This window comes from Neodiprion fabricii, chromosome 4 (genome assembly GCF_021155785.1).
Source record: "Neodiprion fabricii isolate iyNeoFabr1 chromosome 4, iyNeoFabr1.1, whole genome shotgun sequence".
In the NCBI taxonomy this organism is placed as follows: Eukaryota; Metazoa; Arthropoda; class Insecta; order Hymenoptera; family Diprionidae; genus Neodiprion; species Neodiprion fabricii.
The window spans coordinates 37,986,667-38,007,263 of record NC_060242.1 but is presented as its reverse complement, the minus strand read 5'-3'; the positions used below and the strand labels follow the sequence as shown (position 1 = coordinate 38,007,263).

At 40.4% G+C, this 20,597-nt stretch overlaps 1 protein-coding gene across 8 annotated transcripts in view; it reads right to left on the bottom strand.

Moving 5' to 3' along the window:
• Positions 1-850: 850 nt before the first annotated feature.
• The window catches only part of LOC124180502, a 168,700-nt gene continuing 148,953 nt past the window's right edge, over positions 851-20,597 (bottom strand). For all 8 annotated transcript variants that reach the window (XM_046566104.1, XM_046566101.1, XM_046566100.1 and 5 more), the window contains 3 exons: positions 4,595-5,230; positions 3,330-3,578; positions 851-2,379 (listed from right to left, as the gene is read on the bottom strand). In XM_046566104.1, coding sequence (XP_046422060.1) covers positions 2,288-2,379; positions 3,330-3,578; positions 4,595-5,230 — 977 coding nt within the window. In that variant the 3' untranslated portion in view covers positions 851-2,287. The remainder of the gene's footprint in view (positions 2,380-3,329; positions 3,579-4,594; positions 5,231-20,597) is intronic.

Genomic DNA, 20,597 nt, shown 5'->3' with positions numbered 1-20,597 from the left:
AACGACAGATTCTATTGGTTTTGGTCATTTTCTTTCTGGTTTTTTTTTGTTTTTTTTTTTTGTGTTATTTTTTCTTTACATTGATTCTATAATTTGAACTTGGCATGAGGTTTGCTTTGTCTAAAAATTTATACAAATTTGGGAGCCGGTTGAATTGAGCTTTCCAATGATTTTACGGGAACAGGCAATTCAAGATTTTAACGATATAAAATACAAATACCTACTTATAATACATACCTTAACAACTACAATTCCGCAAGTATGAATATATTACACGAAGTCTGACTGCGTAATGAATTTCTTAACGAGTTCAACGTACGGTTATTGAAATAACGATAAAAAAAATTTTCACGATTTGTGTTAATTATTCTTTTTCCCCGCCCGTGCCAAATTTAAAAATCACTAATTTTTGCAATCTCAAATTTGTCTTCGAAGCGCGTCAGAAACAAGTGTTATTTTTATTATTACCATTGTTATTATTATTATTGTTATTACTATTATTATTATTATTATTTACGTACTAATAAATTTCTTGCGGCATTTTCAGCGCAACGGATAATCACAGTTATAGCAATTTACATTATACAAATAGATCGATCGAAGACTTCATTTTCTACGTTTTGAATTTTTCTTCGTTACTTTTTTATCATTGTTATTATTATTATTGTTGTTGTTCTTGTTGTTGTTATTATTATTATGATTATTATTATTTTTCGTAAATTTTTTAAACAAATTTTTCAAATTCGTCCCGCTATTTTCGTTATCCCAAAAAAAGTATTCTTTGAAGTAATTTTATTACCACCTATGTACGTGTGTAATATAGGTACATGGCTGTATTGCGTTTAATCACTTTCTCACTTGATCACCTATAATGCGTGTGTTTTTTTTTTGTTTTTTTTTTTTTTTTCATCCGTTCCTTTTCTCGCGTTCGGTAAATCTCTCGGCATTATTTTTTTTCTCGTTCGTCTCTTTCTTTCGCCTCAGGTTCGTGTTTGCTTACGGATAATTTTCACAGCGGTAGATAGTTTTGTCGATGAATATTATATTAAAAATTTCTTTGTCCAATTTTTTCTTCTCCTCATGTTCCTTATTGAATTTACTTAATTTTTTTTGTTTTTTTTTTTTTTCTTTTTCTTTCATGTTTTTCTTTCTGATCCTCCGTTAAAATTATTTCGTTACATAAGAAATTAACATCCTCACTCTTTTATACGTAATACGAATTCTTAAATTCTAGTTTGCTCTCATGATCCTTTATTTCTATTCTCATTTAATTTTCTTTTTCCTCAATCACCGGCCTATCGGGTGATTATTATATATATCTATGTACTCTATACAGAGATTCGTTAATTTTTTGGGCTTCCCGTTTAATATGTTATATGTATAATAATATCTATAGATTCGGATCGATTGGTTTTTTTTTTTTTCAATCGTAATTCATAATGCTGTTTTAATTATTACTGTTACTTATTCCAATTTTTCTACATATTCCGCTCAATCTTCACACTATATAATCACGGGTATTAAAACATTTTCGCATCTCGTTCACATCACACAGTCTCAAACGCACCATGATATCGTCTAACCCATAGCCCCTTACATAATTATTTATACATCCCATCGCGCACTCGTATATATGTATATATGTATATATATATATATATTTATATATATATAGCTATGTTCTTACATTTAACCCCCGATTATATATACTATCTATAATCCCTAACACCTATCGGTAAAAAACCTATTCCCGTTTCGTCAAACGGAATCCGGAGTGCCGCGTGTGACGATTTGGCATCAAATTTCCGCAATTTTGCGACTATTTTTTTTTTTTTTTTCTCTTTCATCAACAATCATTTGCATCGTCAATTCACTCGATTGTCACACGGACACGCCGAATAATCGGCTCAACGAGACGCAGGCTAACAGCTACATTCCGATTGGTCAAATTCTCAATCCTCCAATATTTTTCTCTCGTACCTAAGTATAATAATATATAATAATAGTAGCAATGACAATAATGATAGTAATAACAATAATAAAAACAATAATAATAATAATAATAATAATAATAATCTGTACAGACATATGTCACTGTTTATTTTTTTTTTTCCGTGTGTCTGCGTAAGTGTGTGGATATTTTTTTTTCATTAAACTTATCGAAGTATCGGATGTGCAGCTTTTTACATGAAATATTATACATCGATACACGTTAGTAGCGTATCTCTCTCGTCCGTCGAATTGTTTCTCGATTTCCTCTATTTTCCTTTTTTACACACACTCAGAATCACCTGAATATCGCGATAATCGTTATCACCAAGCTAATCGCCATTCCCGAAGTTCTCAATTTCGGTGCGGCGTTGTCCTCCACGCATTGGCCTGAAAGTAAAAAGGAAATAAGTAAAGACGAATGTCCCGAATTAAGGTTGGAGCGACGGAAGACGGGAAATTATTGACCTTCTCGACTCGAGACTTCACCGACACCCTTTACATAAGACGCGCGGGGCAAAAGCATATCATGTATACATATTTTATATACTATATGTACATGTATATGTATATAAACGCTGAATCGGGCAAATGAAAATTAATTTATCTTACACGAAATTGATGTTTGCATATCTCAAAAGCAATCGTTGCTTTAGGAAATTTCGCCCTGAATCCGGAATTATAAGTGAAATAAAATTTCTCCCCTTTGCATTGTAAATTGAAACTTGTAATGATATAATAAAACGCCGTGATTCGAGCAAATATTAATTTTTCAGTCTAATGTTGACGTATATTATATTTATGGTATACAGTACACGTAATATTGATGTACAAATATTGTGTGTACTTTTACTTAGTACATCAAGCTCCGTCTTAAACGAAACTCTCAATCTTTCTTTTCGCACTCTTTCTGGAAAGAGGGTCTTAAGATGGTCAAAAACAGTTCATCTACGTAGTAGCGATAGCCGTTAAGCCAAGAATAATTAATCCGTATTTTTTTTTTTTTTTAACGGTGCATTCGAAATCCAAATTTCGTACAATTCAGTATGTAGTCTCAATATAGGTAAAGTTTTTCCATAATTCATAGTTTCATTAAAAATATATTTCAATTTCAGGTAAAAATACTCATTTACCTTTCATTAATTACATCAAACAGGTACTTAGTAAGCAAGACAAAGATAATAATTTAATACTTTAATCCCATAAATTGATGTTCTGTTGCGTCGTTCATGGGAGTCAAATGCAAAAACGGATTGTCAGAAAAAATAATCGATTTCATCGATAATCGGAGGTTTGAATTAATTGGGTTAAATATTATCGAAAACAGGGACGATGCTCACCTATGCTCGTCGCGTTGAAGGCCAACATCGGAGGCGGCGGCGGTACTCCTCGTTGACAAGCGACCGGACTGGCGGTCAAACTGACCACACCGCCACTTTCACGGTACATGAAACAGAGTCTTCTGCTGTTGCGGAATGGCTGCGGTCTGTTGTTGTCGTTGGACCATGCCGTCCTCCTGGTTGCCAGAGGAGTCGCAATTACGAATTGCGTGCCCTCCGTGTCGAACCAACGCCCGTGGCAGGAATAAGCTGTTCAACAATTTACACCATCGTTGGTAGTCGTGTTTATCGCCCTGACTCTCATGGCCCACATGGGACATGTAATTACCAATTTTTGGCCGAATTTTGGACCGAGTCAAAGAATTTTTCCTACTTTTCGTCTCGAACAGAATTTCTAGAAACCTCCTTCTGAGTACTAATTGGCAGATCAAGGTCTCAAAGAATACAACCAGAAGAGAGTTGAGACTTTTCGTAATCGCATGAAACAATTGATTCTAGAGCTTTTCGATAAATTGATCAGGATTTTGTTGAAACAAATAAAAAGGCAAAACGCCGTTGGCGCGTGCGTTTCATTGATATTCGCAATTTTACGGACTAGGGATTTCTTGCGCATGCGCACTTTCCGATAACTTGATTTTACGCACGGACTCTGCGCACCGTCAGTGACGTCAATGAGCTGAGTTTAATCTGAAGTGAGCGCGTTTAGGTTAAGTTTCACGAAGCCGGGTCCGTGTCTCTGGTCCTCTTGATCGCTCTTCATCTACTTCTTTTATATTATTATATTACATTCGTTTGTTTCTCAATTCAAACTTGCTTTCACAGGTGTCGGATGAAATAGCGTATGTCCAACGACTCGTACCACCAACTTTGTAACCGTTGGAAATCGCCTAATTTTCGCACTTGTAACAGAAATAACTATTCCGTTTTCTTGAAAAAATGAATCTTTCGTAGAATCAAAGATTTGCGATGAATAAATATTTTTTAAACGATTCTCTAGACTTCGAAGGATACAGCACCACTAAAAACTGAAAATTTCATTATCGGGGCGATTACCGCAACATCTATTCTTTCGTCTTAATCGTTGACTTCATAAAGAGGTGTTAAAGACGGTTACCCTGATGGGGTTTTGCGTGTTTCACAGGATTGCGTGTTAAACAACTCCCGTCGATAAAGAAGCTACCGGATCGCTAACGCGGTTTCACTTCAGGCCCACTTACCCACTGAGCATTGGTAAGAATAATTTGAAAAAGAGCGGGAAAACTCACCAGTGACGGTATCGTCGTCAACGCAATCACCCTGGAACTCCATCCTGTCAGCGGTTGAGCATCCAACGGTGAGGGTTGTGACTTCCGAAACGCACCCCGACTCTTCCTCCTCGCGTTTCTCCCTCCTGTCTGAAGAGTCACGCTCGGCGTCGGTCCGTAAGGCCCGCCGGGGCCTGATTACGTCGGCGAGGTCGAAAGGGGTGCTGCGCTTCGTCGGTCGCGAGGCGGTGTCGTAGTCCCCGAAGTAGTCGACGTGGGACTGAACTAGGTCCGGCTTCCCGTCGCCGCCCCCCTCCTCACTTCGTGGGCCCCAAAACCGGCGCTGCCGTCTCGTAAAGTCCTCGGCGCCCTCGAGGAGGTCCTCGGGCCCCTCGGCGCCTCGCGGGGCCCGAGGCGAGCGGCCCACCCTCCTGTTGGACCGCGTTTTCCTGCCTCGCCGTTCGTGAACGAGGTAATCGTTGTTCGCCCGCCTCGCCTCCACCTCGAACGTCTTCTCCTGGGCGTGGCGCACCTTCTCCTTGTCCCTGTGAACTTCGTGGATCCGCCGATTCTCCCGCGTGTTTCTCTGGTTTCGATTCATTCCCGTCACCGTGAACTTACCGAGGTACGGACACTGCCGTGGCTCCGGTGAACTCGCTGGAAGAAGACAAAGACTTTACAAATCTTGGACCATATTGTTTATTTACTTTCTTGTGGTACATTGTTTCCTAGTTTACGCGTCACGTTTCACCCACTCTCCAATTTTTTTGATAATTTTTCGGTAAATGATTTGGAATCAAATGAATAATCGCTATTTCTTTCAAATTTTTACTTACAAAGGTTTCAACGACTTGAATTTTTAGATACTGACCACTTTCACTGATAAATAAATTAAACCCGCCTACAATTATGCAATGCACCATACGTTTCAACAAAATCCGCCTGCATGCATGCAATTCACGATACACATTAAAGATCGACATTTGTTTTTATAGTTCAATATTTGACGTCTACTAGAACGAGTCAGAATTCAGTCGATCGTAAATAATGTGACAAATGTCAATCGGTAAAATGTATACTAAATTGCATAAATGCAGTCGGATATAACTTAGGAACATTTACACGAAACAACCCGCTGTATTTTCGGTTGGATGCATTTCATATAAACACTTTATGAAGAGAAAAACTTGAAACAATCTTCAGCGCAATTGTTAAATAAACATCTGACATTCGAACTGTTCGCCAGAGGTGCGAAGTTTTTTCTTCTACTTCCGTATATACATCTATATACGAAATTTCTTTATACGGCGTCGATTTCGTTACAACGTTATAATAATAATAATGATAATAATAAACGCAAAGGGAAAATGTAGCCGCTGTGTGCATTAAGGAAATGGATTCCCCCCACGACTGGTAATAATTACCGATAAAGGTCTTTACTTCGGTTGCTTGCATAAGTAGCTCGTCAAGTGAAGCCGAGGGGGCGTTTCAAACTGCTTTGGGGTACCGGTATTAGACTGATTGCGAGGGTTTTGCCGAGGGAACAGCAAGCTGACTCAAGATCGAAGAACTCAGACATGATAAGGTTACAAAGAACCGCGGTTGCTGGCCTGTTGCGATGCTGAGCGAGGGAAGGGGAGAAACGCGAGGTATTCCAAACGGGATAAAATCAATCCGTCGAATGGGCGATGAGTTTGTGGCAAAAAAAAAAAAAAACACACCACGTTTTAAGATAAAATTTGAAGATGAGAGAGACAGAGAGAGAGAGAGAGAATTAAAGGATAAAAAGAGCACCGACAATTGGTAAAAAGAAAAAGAAAAAACGGAAAGGGGGATAGAAAAATATAGATTAGGGTGCGTGCCTGGAGCTTTTCATAAAAATCGGCACTCAACGCCAGAAGATCGGCAACCTGCATATTCAGGATGTCACTTTTGTTGCCTATCCGCTGGCGTTGAGCGGCGATTTTTGAGTAAAACACCCAGGCTATGTACAATTATGGGCAATTGTTACATTTTCGGTGTCGCTAGTGAATAGCCAGGAAAATCGTGGATAATGTGGAGGAAAAATAAGGGAAATAGGAGAACGGGGAACAAAGCTCCGATAACGAGAGCTTAAACCAGCCCTAAGAACACTATGCCGACTCTAATGAGACAAATCTGACGAGGCAGTCGAGCGGAGAGCCAGCGACTTTCGCCCCTCCCTTTCACCCCTCGATCGCTCTACCTGCCCGCTATTTTCTGCCATTCACAACCACTCGCATGGTGGCGCGTATTCACCCTCCTCAACGAGTTGCTCAGAGGGTAGTTTATACATATACGTGCGCCCATCGATTGCGTCCCGCGCCCGGGAATTCGAACAGTCGAGTCAGATCCGAGACCGCAAAAATCTCGTTATTTTTATGGTTAATTACGCTTGCTTTAGCCACGTGATGCATGTATGTATGTATTTATGTACGTACGTCTCGAATACGTTCGGAGCTTTTGTACAGCGGCAGCCCCTCTTCTCTGTACCTCGCCCTTCGATCTTCCGATAAAGGGCAACTTGATTTTTTCGCTTCATTACGCGATTTCTGATTAAAGGCCGGACCTCCACCCCCCCCCCCCCCCCCTGCCGGCCGTCTCCCGTCGCCACCTTTTTTACTCGATTTTCCACCCCTCGCGCTATTTCGCAGCATCGTAATAGACGCGACTATGAAAAGAGAAAGAGAGGATGAAGGTGGACGAGGAAGAGGAGAAAGTGGAAATTAAAAGAATCGGTAGAGAGAAAATAGGAAAGAAAGCTAAACGAGCAGTCGGGAAAAAAAAATCCTTATTAAGATCGTGAAAAAAGTAACTCGTTTCTTTCAGATGGAAAAGTTGAAGGGTAACAACCACTCTAACGGCCGAAAAAATGGCCCAACTTTGTCGATTTATTTTCGAACTATGGAAAATGGAATAGAATTTCTCTTCAGAGGGTCCATTTAACACGTATTGAAGTATGAAAAAAAAATTTTATCATCATTTCGTTGCAAAATGGCGGCGACAGAGCCAATCTTTGAAATCGCCTTTTTTTTAAAACTCCTTCACGGGAGGACGGATTTCTCGTAAACTGTAAGACCTGGCACAAAAACGCGAATAATTGCATTAGAAAAGAGAAGAATCATTGTTCGATTGATTCTTCGATTCTGCGAAACAATTGGCAGGGAATGTTGTATTTCATGCGAAAAAATATCTCATTACTTCTGTAATGAAATAAATAATTTTTCTTCATCGATCTAAGGAGTTTTATTGATTTTATACCATAATTTCATTCTACATAAATCTACACCCAAAATATAGTTTTCTGAATAAAATGTGCCATCGTAGAGTGAAATCCAACGCATTTGGTACAACTTTAACGATTTTTTAAGAGATCGTACGAACCAAAGCATGAACGTTTTATAAGCTTTTCTTCACATTTCCAGCCAAAGATATTTTCACAGTTTTAAAACATAATAATTCAATAAATCCGGAACGTTTAGCTATATCATAATAAAATTAATGAATAATATTGTTCTCTGACCGATCAATTTTTTCACTGCAATGAAATCATTAAATTAACCGTTCTAATAGAAAGTAACGAAAATTTCCTCGGAGTCGATTAAAGTTTCTTTATCAATTACCACAAATACGGAACAAAATTATTTCGTATTTATCTACATAATGTATAAAATAAACGAATACATATCAGTAATTCGTTCTATAAACGGTTAAAGAAATATTTTTCCCACCGTGTATAACGTAGAATGTAGACACATATATATATATATATGTATATACCTTACATATATATATCAAAGTACGATCGAAAATCGTAGAGAAGAGAGCGTAACTGGGTAAAAGGAAAGACGACTTCCTCCTTCTCCTTCTTCCACTTCCGCTGTTCTTTCCCCCCCCCCCCCCCCTCCCTCCCCCTTTCCGGCCCCCTTGCCGTCCTCTTCATCTCCCATTCAGGGAAAAGGTAAGCCAGAAAAGGGGTGCAGCGGCGAGGATTGGAGCATGGAAAATAACTGGTAGTACGTCAAAGGAAAGCCACGTTTCTACGGTAGATTGGGCATGAGGGGTGGGGGGGTGGGGTGGGGGAGGGCGGTTGGGTTTCCTCCGATCCTTTGCCGGGGTCGAATGCACGTCGCTTAGGATTCGCAGTGGCGCGTCTTTGAACCCGACACGGGTCACCTGTTCCTGCGGGGCCCCCCCATTTCCCTGGATGTTGACTCCTCCACGCGAAGTCTCTGCGGCTTACCCGTGGCCTGCCTCCTTTTACTACTCCGCGCCGAAACTCTCTGCGGGCTCTTTTCCCCGTCTGGAGGGCTGACCGTAAACGGATGAAACTACTCTTTATCCCATTTTACCACCGCGCGGTGCTTGCGTTATATGCGCAAGGAGAGACGCAGCAGCGTTACGGACCGACGACGTTCGTACACGGAATATCCGTGCCCGATTTTTCCCTCTTTCTCTTCGTTTCTTTCTTTACCTACCCCGAGCTCCCTGCTTTTCTTTTCTTTTCTCTTCTTGTCTTTACTTCTCCGCAATACGCAGCGGATATCGTTCCGAATTATTTGTTAGAAACTTGAAAATTTTTTCTTGGAATCACGAAACTTTTATGTGTTAAACAGTAATCTGTCCTCTTTTTGCAAAATCATCGCGTCGAAATTACGATAAAAAAACAAGTAAAATGAAACAAGAAAAATGTCTGCACTCGGTTAAATTTTCTCGAGAACGTTGTCCCTCGTTTTTTGTTGTTTCTTCCCTGCAACAATTTATAAATATTCAACGTATCGTTGCGATATTTTTTTCCCCCGCTAAACGCGGTTCGTATTTGCGTATGATTTTGGTGTACATACGGTTATCGAAGTTCTCACTGGAAATATACTGAAATTCAGTTTAAAATGCACTTCCCGGTATTGGTATACGTGCTCGCGAATTAATAATAGGAAAATAGGGAAAAATAAAGAGAAGAAAAACTACAAAGTGAGTAAAAAGTTGTCTGTAATTCAAACAATATATGATAGACTGAAATTAACGCGCTCTTTGCGGACGAACGGAATTCAATATCGAGGAATTGTCATCATTTCTCGTATGTGTTATGGAAAAAAAACTGTTTGATCGAGGCGCGCTGCATATGTTCAACCCGTCCTGCACTCTGTACGAGACTGTACGAAAAATGGGAAAAATTGGAGGGGAATTTTCATCGATTTTGAAACATGCGGCGAGTGATATTTCAACTGGGTACAAACTGCTGAATCGGTACGCGAACTGAGTTCGACTCGTTCGCTGTTTTCATTCGTTATTATAATTATTACGTCAGGTAATAAGGATCGATGAATAGAGAAACGAATAATACAGCTGCAGCTGAAATTCGGTAGAAATTAGAAGACTGTGATATTTTCTATCGGTAAATCGAGTTTCGAGTAATTTTACTCTTATAACGGGTATATATAAAATTCATCTAAGTCATTTTCAGATTTTTTCTTCAAGTGTATGTTCTAAGCCGTATAATTGACAGTCTGTGAATTTATTTTACAAATTTTCTCAAATTACTAAGTTAAATACAAAAAAGGTTTCGGTGGGCAAAAATTTGTCAATGCCCTAAATAATGACCATCCTAATATATGTATACATATATATATAGTCGCAGCTAGGTTGAAAAAAATAAATATCAGGCGATTTTGTTCGCATCTGTTATTATAAAATCAACGCCGGAATCAAACAGCTCGATCGTCTTGTCGCTGCTGTATTCAATTCATCAAATAATTTCAAAATAACTGCGGAAATTAAACAACGAGCTTAATGTTCGGGACAGCAGCGGATTGGATATAATCGTGAACTGAAAAGTCTAGAGATTATAAAGATCGTGTAAAATGATCGGATGACGAAGGCGCGGAGAAAAAAAACAAACAAACAAACAAATAAATAAATAAATAATTGAGAATCGCACCCCTACGTAATTTATTCAATTTTTCTTACCCTTCGTCCCGTCAAAGCGAGCCTTCTAAACGGCGACTAAAAATACGGTGAAATTCCACGGAAGAAAATGACGCTCAAAGGGGGTGTAAAGAGATAAGCGTTTCGTCGCGTCGGGAAATGTATGTGATTTTTTTTATTTTTTTTTTTTTATTTTTTTTCTCTCTTTCTCTCAGATTCGCGTGCGTGGTTAAAAATGTTGATTGACACATCAGAGGCGGACGGGTAAAGGTTTGGGGAAATGATTATTATAGAGGGCGCGTAACGTCTGTCTCGTTTCTGGGGTGGGTTGAGGCGATAGAAAATCCTGAGTGACGTACCCCTTAGCGCAATATCTTCTTTACCTCAGCCGAAAACTTGCACCCTCGGTCCATCTGTCCTCCGGGCATCCATTCATCCGTCAGTTTTCCTATTCCACATCTCTCTCTCTCTCTCTCTCCCCCTCCTTTTCTCACTCTCTTTTCTTCTCCCACGCACTCGTGGCGGAGGAAGAGTTCTTCGAACCTTCACGGATAAAAGTGTTTGTTCTCGAAAATTGAATCGCCCTGAAGCCGGATAATCGATATCGGTCGTTTCACCCCCCGAATTATATATATATATGGCATATTCAGACCATGTTCCGACAACAAAATAAAAAAATTATACACATTCTTTCCGAATTTGAAATAGTCTGATATATTATGTACCTACGGTGCTATTATGTATTGAAAATTTTTTATGAAAAAGAAAAAAAAAAAAAAAACAAAACAACTCCCGTATAACACGATAATTTTGAAAGTTTCTCGAAGAAACTGGAATGAATGTAATTTTTAACACTATTTATTTTTCTCAAAAATGCAGGAGTCATTGGAACGAGACAGCATCTGAATTAAAAATCTTATAAACAAAATATAGTTCGAGAGGTTTTTGTTAGCTCGGAAGAAATCGACGTTAACACTTGTTCCAGAAAAAAAAAGAAAAGAAAAAAAAAATAACACCTAATAAATAAAAGAGATGTCTAATCTGAAAAGGTCCAATATGTGTTACAACGCGCGAAGAATGATGTGTAGTGAAAGTGAAATAACCGCGACGACGGCAAAAATTATGTTTCAGGCTCGATTCACGCCTGCAGCTCGAGTCGCGGGAACGAAGATCCAGGCATCACCTTCTGGTATTAATCTTTTCCTTGTCAAGGCGGTAACAGGGCCGCCAGACAATGGTCTCTGGATGCCGAGGGAAAGACGTCCGACAAAGTCACCCCATTTCTACCCTCGATACATTTCCTTTTCGTCCCCCCACCCGTCCGCCTTACCCAACCCCATCCATGCTCCGTTATCTCGCGACCTCACTGACCTATACGAAGAGAAATTATCCTCCCATCTTCCTCGTCAACGCGGAGAAGAAACAAGAAATATAGGTCCAAGAAAGGAGAAAGTTAAAGACGAAGAAAACGAAATGGATAAGCCGGAGAGCCGGAAAATTTGGGCGAAATTTACCTCCCCACCCCCCCGTTTCGGGTAAAATTTTATAAAATGAACAAAAAAAAAAAGCTCGATTTCGAAATGTGAAAAAAAAAATAAAATAAAACAAACAACAAACATTCTTCCCTCTCTTCCTTCTTTCATCTCTTTCCTCACCGCAGTGATTGTATACGGTATAGCTGATACGACAACGGATTTTACAGACAGCATGGAGTGTAGCGAGCAAGGATAGACGACATTTATAGGGGTTGCGGTTCTAAGATCAGCATATCAGCTGGGGGTTGGCGGTGAATGTTTTTAGCCGTGTTAGTATATTCGGCCGGTTATATAATCAATATACGAGGGCGCGCGAGAGAGAAGGAGGAGAGAGAGAGAGAGAGAGAGAGAGAGAGAGAGAGAGGGAGGGAGGGAGAGGGCAAAATACTTTTCGCGCAGTCCCGCGTGTAACTCCCGTTAAATCGACTGATTGTTCGTCGAAATTTTAGTATATGCTGCATGCTTTCGAAGCTCGCGACACTGTGTAGACTAACGGGGGTGAAAATTATTCGTGCGAGAATTTTTCTCCAGACAATTTCAAATCCGCACGTATTCGTTAATTCGATTATTACAGAGCCTTGTACCAGAATATCTAGAGAATTGTGTATTGCATGATTTCGCATGCATGTATCTTTATTAAACTGTCTTGCAGAAAAAATTTGATTTTTAACTGACTAAATTAAGAACTACACGAGTATTAAATGTATTGGAAATTTGATTGAAGCGTCCAGTAATTTAATTTTTTTTTTTATTTTATTTTACTCGAAAGCTCCGAATTTTCGTCCGATCTTATACGTAATTATTGAAGAGTTGTCGTGATTTACAGCTGCTATGGAAAATATCGATGCAATTTCGGACGGAGTCTTCGGCGAGATATTAATTTCACGTTTTTTGACCCGATTTTGACGCAATTGATAAGATAAAATTGAGAGAGCATTTTTTTTGCTGTTGAATTCCTGAAGTATACTGTCAATCAGTTTCCGTAAATATCGTGAGTCAATTTTCAGAGAAATATTTCACACAACGATGTGTTTGAAATAACGCGTGAAATCACGTGATCGGTGAAAATAAACACGAATAAAAACCCTCTCACCGTTAATTCCCTTGCGAGAGTTTAAAAAAAAAATCTGGATATAATATATGACGCGGGTGAAACACTTTCTCGAAGAAGTCGAAGGTAAATTTACAATTATTCAACTGTGGTTGAAGAGAGAAAAAAAAAAAAAAAAACGAACGGAAGTTTAAAAACAGTTAAAATCCCTCGATAATATAATACCGTGCGAAATAAAAATCAAGCGCGGCTTCACGTTTTTTTTTCGGTTTTGTAATTTTTTTCTTCTCTTTTTAGCAATTAAACCGTGTAACGTAGATTCGGGTTTTCGGCCCCTGACGGATGAATTTTCGAGAAACCATGAAATCATGGCGTATGTACGTTACGCGCGTGCCTACACACGTACAATATTGTGAAACCGCGTCGGCTTAACGGTTACCGGTTTACCGGTTAATGGCTCGACGGCGGGTGGCGTTGAAATAACATCTCCTTTAAAAGCTGGCCGCCGGGGGAGGTTTCAGGGCGGCTAGCCTACCGGAGTGAGTCCTCTATTTACGTAGCCGCGGGAGCTTTCGCGAGGTGGATTTTTTAATCCGTACGGTTCTCGGCGGAGAGCCGAAGTCGGCCACGGCATAATAATTCAGCGGCGCAGTGCACGATGGTAACATGCATGCAAAAGTACCCGGTTCGTGGGTGAAAATTGGCAGGGATAAAACCGCGGAGGATTTTTTACCAGGCCCGCTCTTCGACCACGAGCACTTCCGACAATTCCCTCGGAAATTGAAAGAATGATACCAATTTTTTAATACAGACTTGGGAGTAGATTCCATATGGCTTCCGACATCTCTAGGCGATTTTCAGTGACCTCGGAATAGGGTGTAGCTACAGGACATCGCATGTAACGCCAGGAAGTCGTTGGAAGTAAATTTTAATGGTAATGGGATGATGGATAATATTTAAACACAGTGAATTCAATCTTTTCTTTGACTTTTATTTCAAATGAACGAGGAAGGACCGATCGTCTGTTCTTTTCTAATGTCGGTGAGAGACTATAAACGATAAGGGCTGTTCGGACTCACTGGCGCCTTGAAGGGTCCAGGGGCTTCAGGTTTCGACGTTTGGGTCGCAAAATCAGCGTGAGATTTGAGAAAAAGCGGATAGCCATGTATCGTCCAAAAAACCCTGTGTTAATGTTTATATCGCCTCTTCGATACTCGCCGTGTCGATTCGTTTTTCAACCCATGATCTCAAGGGAATCACAATTCCGGGTACTAGTGATTCGATAATCCAATAAAATGGAAATCACTTGGTAATATGGAATTCGTTGTTTCCAATGATTTCAACGATCTTGATCGGTATTTATACAGGTTATTCCAAAGAATAAAATCGAGATAACGCTAGGAAGTAATTGTAAATAAATAGAAATCACTCGGTGATCTGGAATTCGATTATTCCAACGATTTCAACGAACTTGATCGGTTTCTGTACAAGTTACTTCAAAGAATATCCGAGACGATTGTTCAACTGTTTCTCCGATCCATGATCCAGTTTGCGACCGTTAGATTCGTCACTTCGTTGACCGAATGATCTATCCATCGGTCCTTCGATTCCGCGGATATCGATCAGAGATTCGAAGTTTGGATAAATTTGACGCTCGATCTTCGGTGGAAAGATCGACGACAAAAGAGCGCAGAACGCTGCAGTCGCAATCCCTCAACTTGTCACTTACCCCCTTCCGCCAACCCTTTCATCCAGCTTTCCCGTTTCCATAACGGGACGACATGGCCCTCGTCCCTCTGCTCCGCTGCTGTACCTTTCATCGGCGGCGTTGCCATTTCGCGAAAATCGCCCCGCGGTTTTTCCCCGAGAAAGACTGGTTTTCGGTGAAACCCGCCCCGCAACGCGATCTGCGAACCCGATTCCGCACCGCCGGACTCCCGACGTTATTTCCCAACTTCCGAAGCAGCCCCTTCGCCCATGGAATTTCAATTTTCCACCACTTCCGGATCGTAATCAAGTCCCGGCGACCGGTGCCGAAGGGGTTCGCCCGCCGAATACAAGGCAAAGCTACACGATTCCGCACTTCGGTTGCCTACCTCCTGGTCCTTCCTCCTCAGTCTCCTCAATTACCGCATTAATCGATCCGATCGAAAGTCTCGCCCGCGGATTGTACGTTGCTTAGGCGTAGGCCAAGTCCGTCTTCTCCGAAATCTGATTAAGGGACGTTTCGATTCGCGCATATTTTTCGGAGGATTCGAGCCCTTCCGGAGCTTGGAGAAAAACAGGGAAGAAAGCTTTGATGAATTCAAAGTTCACGATAAAGCTGCGTAAATACAACGTTCGAGCAGCGAATGCTCCGTGCAAGGATTTCGACATCGCGATGAGTGTATCGAAATTAACAAGCTTGAATTTTGCTTTCTCAAACTCGTCAGAGGAATTCTTTGGTCGTCGAATTTTCATTTCTAAGGATCGATTGCTTCCTCAATTATGCGACGTTGAAACATCCTGCATGACGTAATACGGTGGAAAATCTGTGATTTGCATTAATCACCAATGTAGATTGCAAGGTTTGCATAAATTATTCGGAAAATATTGTTTATCCGAAGTTAAAATTTGGCCAACTTTTGCTCTTCTCGCATTGTAATTAATGCAAATGTTGCTTTTCTCCCAAAGTGAAACATCTTTCAAACTTTCGTTTGTTTCAATGCTCGTAAATAGATTCCGTTGTTCTCGAACCTGTAGAAGAAAATCGTATAATTTGCACCGACGTAGAAACGTATATGTGTAATTTGATATTCGTTGAGAGAGAATCGCGGATGTGCAGGGGTATGAAAAATCTTTTAAACACCGGTTTGCTACGAGGCGGAATATAATTTTTCTCCGATACCACCGAGACTTTAAAGTCGTGCAGGTACTTTGATGCTCGGCACGCGTAATCGTCCTGCGGGGAGGAGGTACAGGAAGCAAATTCGGTGCGAAGGACTCAGCGGCGATAGCTTAAAGGCGTCCCGGAGCAGCCAATAAAACGACGCTAAATTCCGCGCCATATGCCCCTCGAGCAGTCTCTTCTCTTATTTTCTCTTTTCCACTTCCTCTTCCTCCCCGCGCCTCTGCGCTTCCGGAAAAGCGCGGCGCTCGAACCGCTCAAACCTTTTCAGAAATTCAAATTTACGCCCGACACCGGTGCTGTTTTTCAAACTTATGAAAAATGAGTCTAGCCTCGACGCCTCCTGCACCGCGGTCTGCTACCTTTATACCTATATAGACTTTTTGTCCGCCTCGTGTGCGAGGCAAACAAAATTGTTGACCGCTTCAAACTTTTTCCCCATCTTTATTAATATATAGATAGACGGTCTTTATTATACATTGAGAGACTCGCCGCAGTTCAGATTCAAAGGTTATCGAAATTTTCTTCAGCTTTTCCGGTGTACGTCGAAATTGAATTGCCGTAAATTCAATAACGTTTCTCGCTAAATGGCAATGGGAAAACAAGTCTCGGGTCCCGATTTTTTCCGATCTTCGATCGAAACGAAAACTTCTCTCCAACTCGAATTTAAACAAATATTCATCGGGCGGAAAACAAATTGTCGCCGGTTTGTTGGACGGTTTAATTATGGGACACGATTTCGCATCCTCTTAACTTCCTACCCGTAACGACACTTCCGGGATCCAGTCCGATAAATCAGACGCCAAACTACCCCTGAGATAAGTAAGCTCGAACCATATTAAGTTCGTATCTTATTACAACCTCGGGCATGTCGCACTTGAACATTCGTACATCAGAATTATTCGAACGTATAATAAGATGCCGCGATGATCAGAAATTATACCTCAAGAGCCGTGTATTCATCGTTACGAAGAAACGGAAACTTTTAACTTTCGGTGCTTTTTTGCGACTTGTAATATTAAATCCGTAGTGTTCGTGTACAATTTATTACCCGTATTCGTTGAATAATGTTATAAATTCACCGATCGTTTGGAAGATTTATAAAACCAGAAAATTGCATACGAATTAACGAAGATTTTTTTGTCCATCATTAAAATGCAACGCAAGAGATCCGTCATTGACAACAATTGTGGAAATATCAAATCGAACGAGGACCGAATTTCGCACGACAATAAATTATCCAAGAGTCTCGATTACGGTCCCGAAAACGAGACGCGTGAGTTTGGCTTTTTGTCAAAGATGGGATTCGCGCTGCAGGGTTGATAGATATAGAAACCGGCTGCGAAGTGCCGCACAACAGAGCGTATAATACCAAGGTATCTATATAATACATACCTATCTATATACAATGTATACATAAACCGTGGAAATGGTATGTGTGAGCAGCCGATAAACTAGGATAATACCGTACTACCATCGATTTGCATAAGACCGGAGCGTCGGAGTCTTTGGGCGGTGAACCATGGGTAAAACGCGGCAGAATACGGGGGCGGGTTGCCCGAGGGATGGAAAACGGGGTTGATCAATCCGCCCGAGGGGCGAGAGGGGGGGGGGGGAGGGGTGAGGGGAAGGGGAAGCGATCGGAGCTGGATTACTAATTTTCGTTGATGCGCCGCGTTTCTTGGAGAATAATCGATGTCTCTGTACAAGTTTCACCCCCTCCGCTAGGTTTCTCGCTTTATGGCTCTCGAGACCGGCTTTCCGAACAACTTTGGTCTCCAGGTTCTACCGTAGTCGCAGCTTCTGTACCACGTGATCGTAACACACGCAGAGGACACCCGCGATTTCATTGTTGGAACAGTGTTCGCTTCGATGTGTTTGCGCACTCGGTGCCTTTACCCTAATAACAACGGATAGCTACTGTAGATTGAAACGCAATAGCACAATAGAGTCTACCTTCCTCATAACCATGATGTTCTCCGTAGCGCGCTTTTAGCTTTCCCTGCAACTACCATCCGTAGTCTCTCTGCTAGTCTCGTGCAGCTAGTATACCTACCGGAGAACGAAGACAGCGCGAAAACCCGTCTGTTTAAGGTTGTATCGAACACAGGATTGTACAGTCTACTCCAACAGCTAGAAATGTTTCAACGATTAGACGAGATTCGAAAGCTCCTGAACCAATATAATGTACTCTTAACTTCGCTGGAAAATCGGGCATTTTGACGAGAAGACCGAGGACAGTTATCAAATCGTTATTATATATTGAAAATTGGTGAAATTCAAGATCGCTCGGGTCGGTAGAAATGGTGGAACAGGAGTGGAACGATGGAATATGAGGAACGGTGGACCTGGAGAGAAACGATGGAACAGGGTACGAATATAAAAGAGGAATGGAACTATGGAGTGTGAGGAACGGTGGATCTGGAGAGGAACGGTGGATCTGGAGAGGAACGATGGAATAGAGTTCGAATACGGAACAGCGAAGAAATCACGGAATATAAATAATATTTATTACCGACTCTGTCATTTGATTCCCCTACCTAAACTCCTCTAAAAATGAAACGATAATATTCTCTACTTTAAGCACTTAAAAGAAAATTGCAATACTTATAATAGTCCAGTTCAAGTGTGCAATACCTGCAAAATTGAAACTAATTTCCACGTTTGAATGACGCTGTTTTTTTTATCAATCTTGAACCTCGTTCTATGTAGATGTATAATATTCAATTTATGCACATCCTTAATCAGATTGTACCCCTGATTTGAATGGGCATGTGTTATATACATATATATATACGTATACACATACGGACATATATTCAGTATTATTGCGAGAAGTTGCTTGCTTGTTTCGTATAGCTTTGCTTTGCTTTGTTCTCCTCCGTTCTTTTGTACCCACGACAGGATTATATTTGTTTCTAATTTCTTCGAGGGAGAGAGAGAGAAAGAGAGAGGGAGAGAGAGAGAAAGGGCCCAGGAGACACCACCAACCGTGGGTTAAATTTACGAGTTCGTTTATTACGCGAACTCGGGTTCCTATATCCTCCCATACCAACATACCTGTACATTGTACGCCGTTATTCCCACGTCTCGGTTCAAGTTCAGACTTACGACACGTACACATAAGTATTACATAATACGTACGCACACATTCACGAAGCTCGCGTATAATTCCGCAAAGTACGATAAATTCGCATCGGACCTCTCGCAGAAAATTTTCAAGCCAATTCACCTTAATTGATTATACGAAACAATGGAGTAGGCTGCACCCATACACCTCGGCCTGTCGAAAGTTCATTCAAACACAGTCATATTACACTACGTTTTATATCTTGTTCTGCACAGTTATAAAGCGCTCTCGTGTATACGTATTACAACATCTATTGTCTAGCTATATTATATGTATTATAGGTATAAATTTACCCCCTGTGTCTTTTTGAGAAAATTCATTGACTCGCTAAAGTTTGCTCACATAATATACACGGGTAAAGTATTAGGGCGTATAATAATAATGATAATAATGTTATACCTTATGATCTAGCGTGTAGTTTATAATTCTCGAACAAAATGTGTATCGCAAGGTACAAGGGTCATTCTATAATGTGTTACAATTCATATTATAGTTGAAGAAAAAACTGTTGTTACCGATTTTTACTATGTCTATTATTCTGCGAATTCGGTAACTGACACGTTATAATTTAACAATAAATTATACTTGGCGGGATTTGCTTTTTGATATCACTTTTACGCTTGCAAAAAGAATATTATGTGTAGGAGTATACGTAGACGAGAAGTTGTTTCATGCCCTGCGAAGACCCATTCAAGCGAATAACTAGACCACAGCCTTGTTTGATCTATCGAATGACGTCACTTGAGCATCCCAACCGCGTCACTGTGATAGTCGGTTAGAAATATCTATGTAGATACGTACAACGTACAGATAGGTAGATGTACCGCATAGATGGTTACCTATGTATTTGGGAAAAAACTACGTGGCTGTGAGAAATTTACGTGTATTATATAAATACATGTATGCCGTATAAGACATACATCGAGTATATTATGTATATCAGATACATAGACATAAAAGTCACGTAGTTTTATGCTTTAGCTGGGTGAGTGCGTCGCCGGCGAACCATCGAAGCATGTGGTCGTTATTTATTTACTTCGTTCTATTCTCTGCTTTTCGTCGTTAATTTTTTTTTTTTTTTTTTTTCTCTCTCCGAATGATTTTCTTTCTCAGTCTTATTCCTTACTACTCGTTTTTATCACTCATCCATCCACCCATCCATCCATCTCTGTTCTGCTTGTTCTTTTCCAACAAACAACTCTCGTTTTCATTATACTGGTTATGCTATATTCATATTATAAGTCGTTAATTCTTCGATGAATCTCACGTAGTAAAAAAAGGACAAACGTTATTGTAATGCCGATTTTTTCTTTGCCGTTACGTCAAGACGTCAAATATTTCGTCCCTCAATTACGGCCTGAGATGATTTTTATGTTAATTACTATATGATTATCGTACATCCGAAAATCAGCGAAGCGAATTCACGACGTCGCGACGTATGCTACTTGTAAAAGAGAACACAACCTTTCCACCCAATT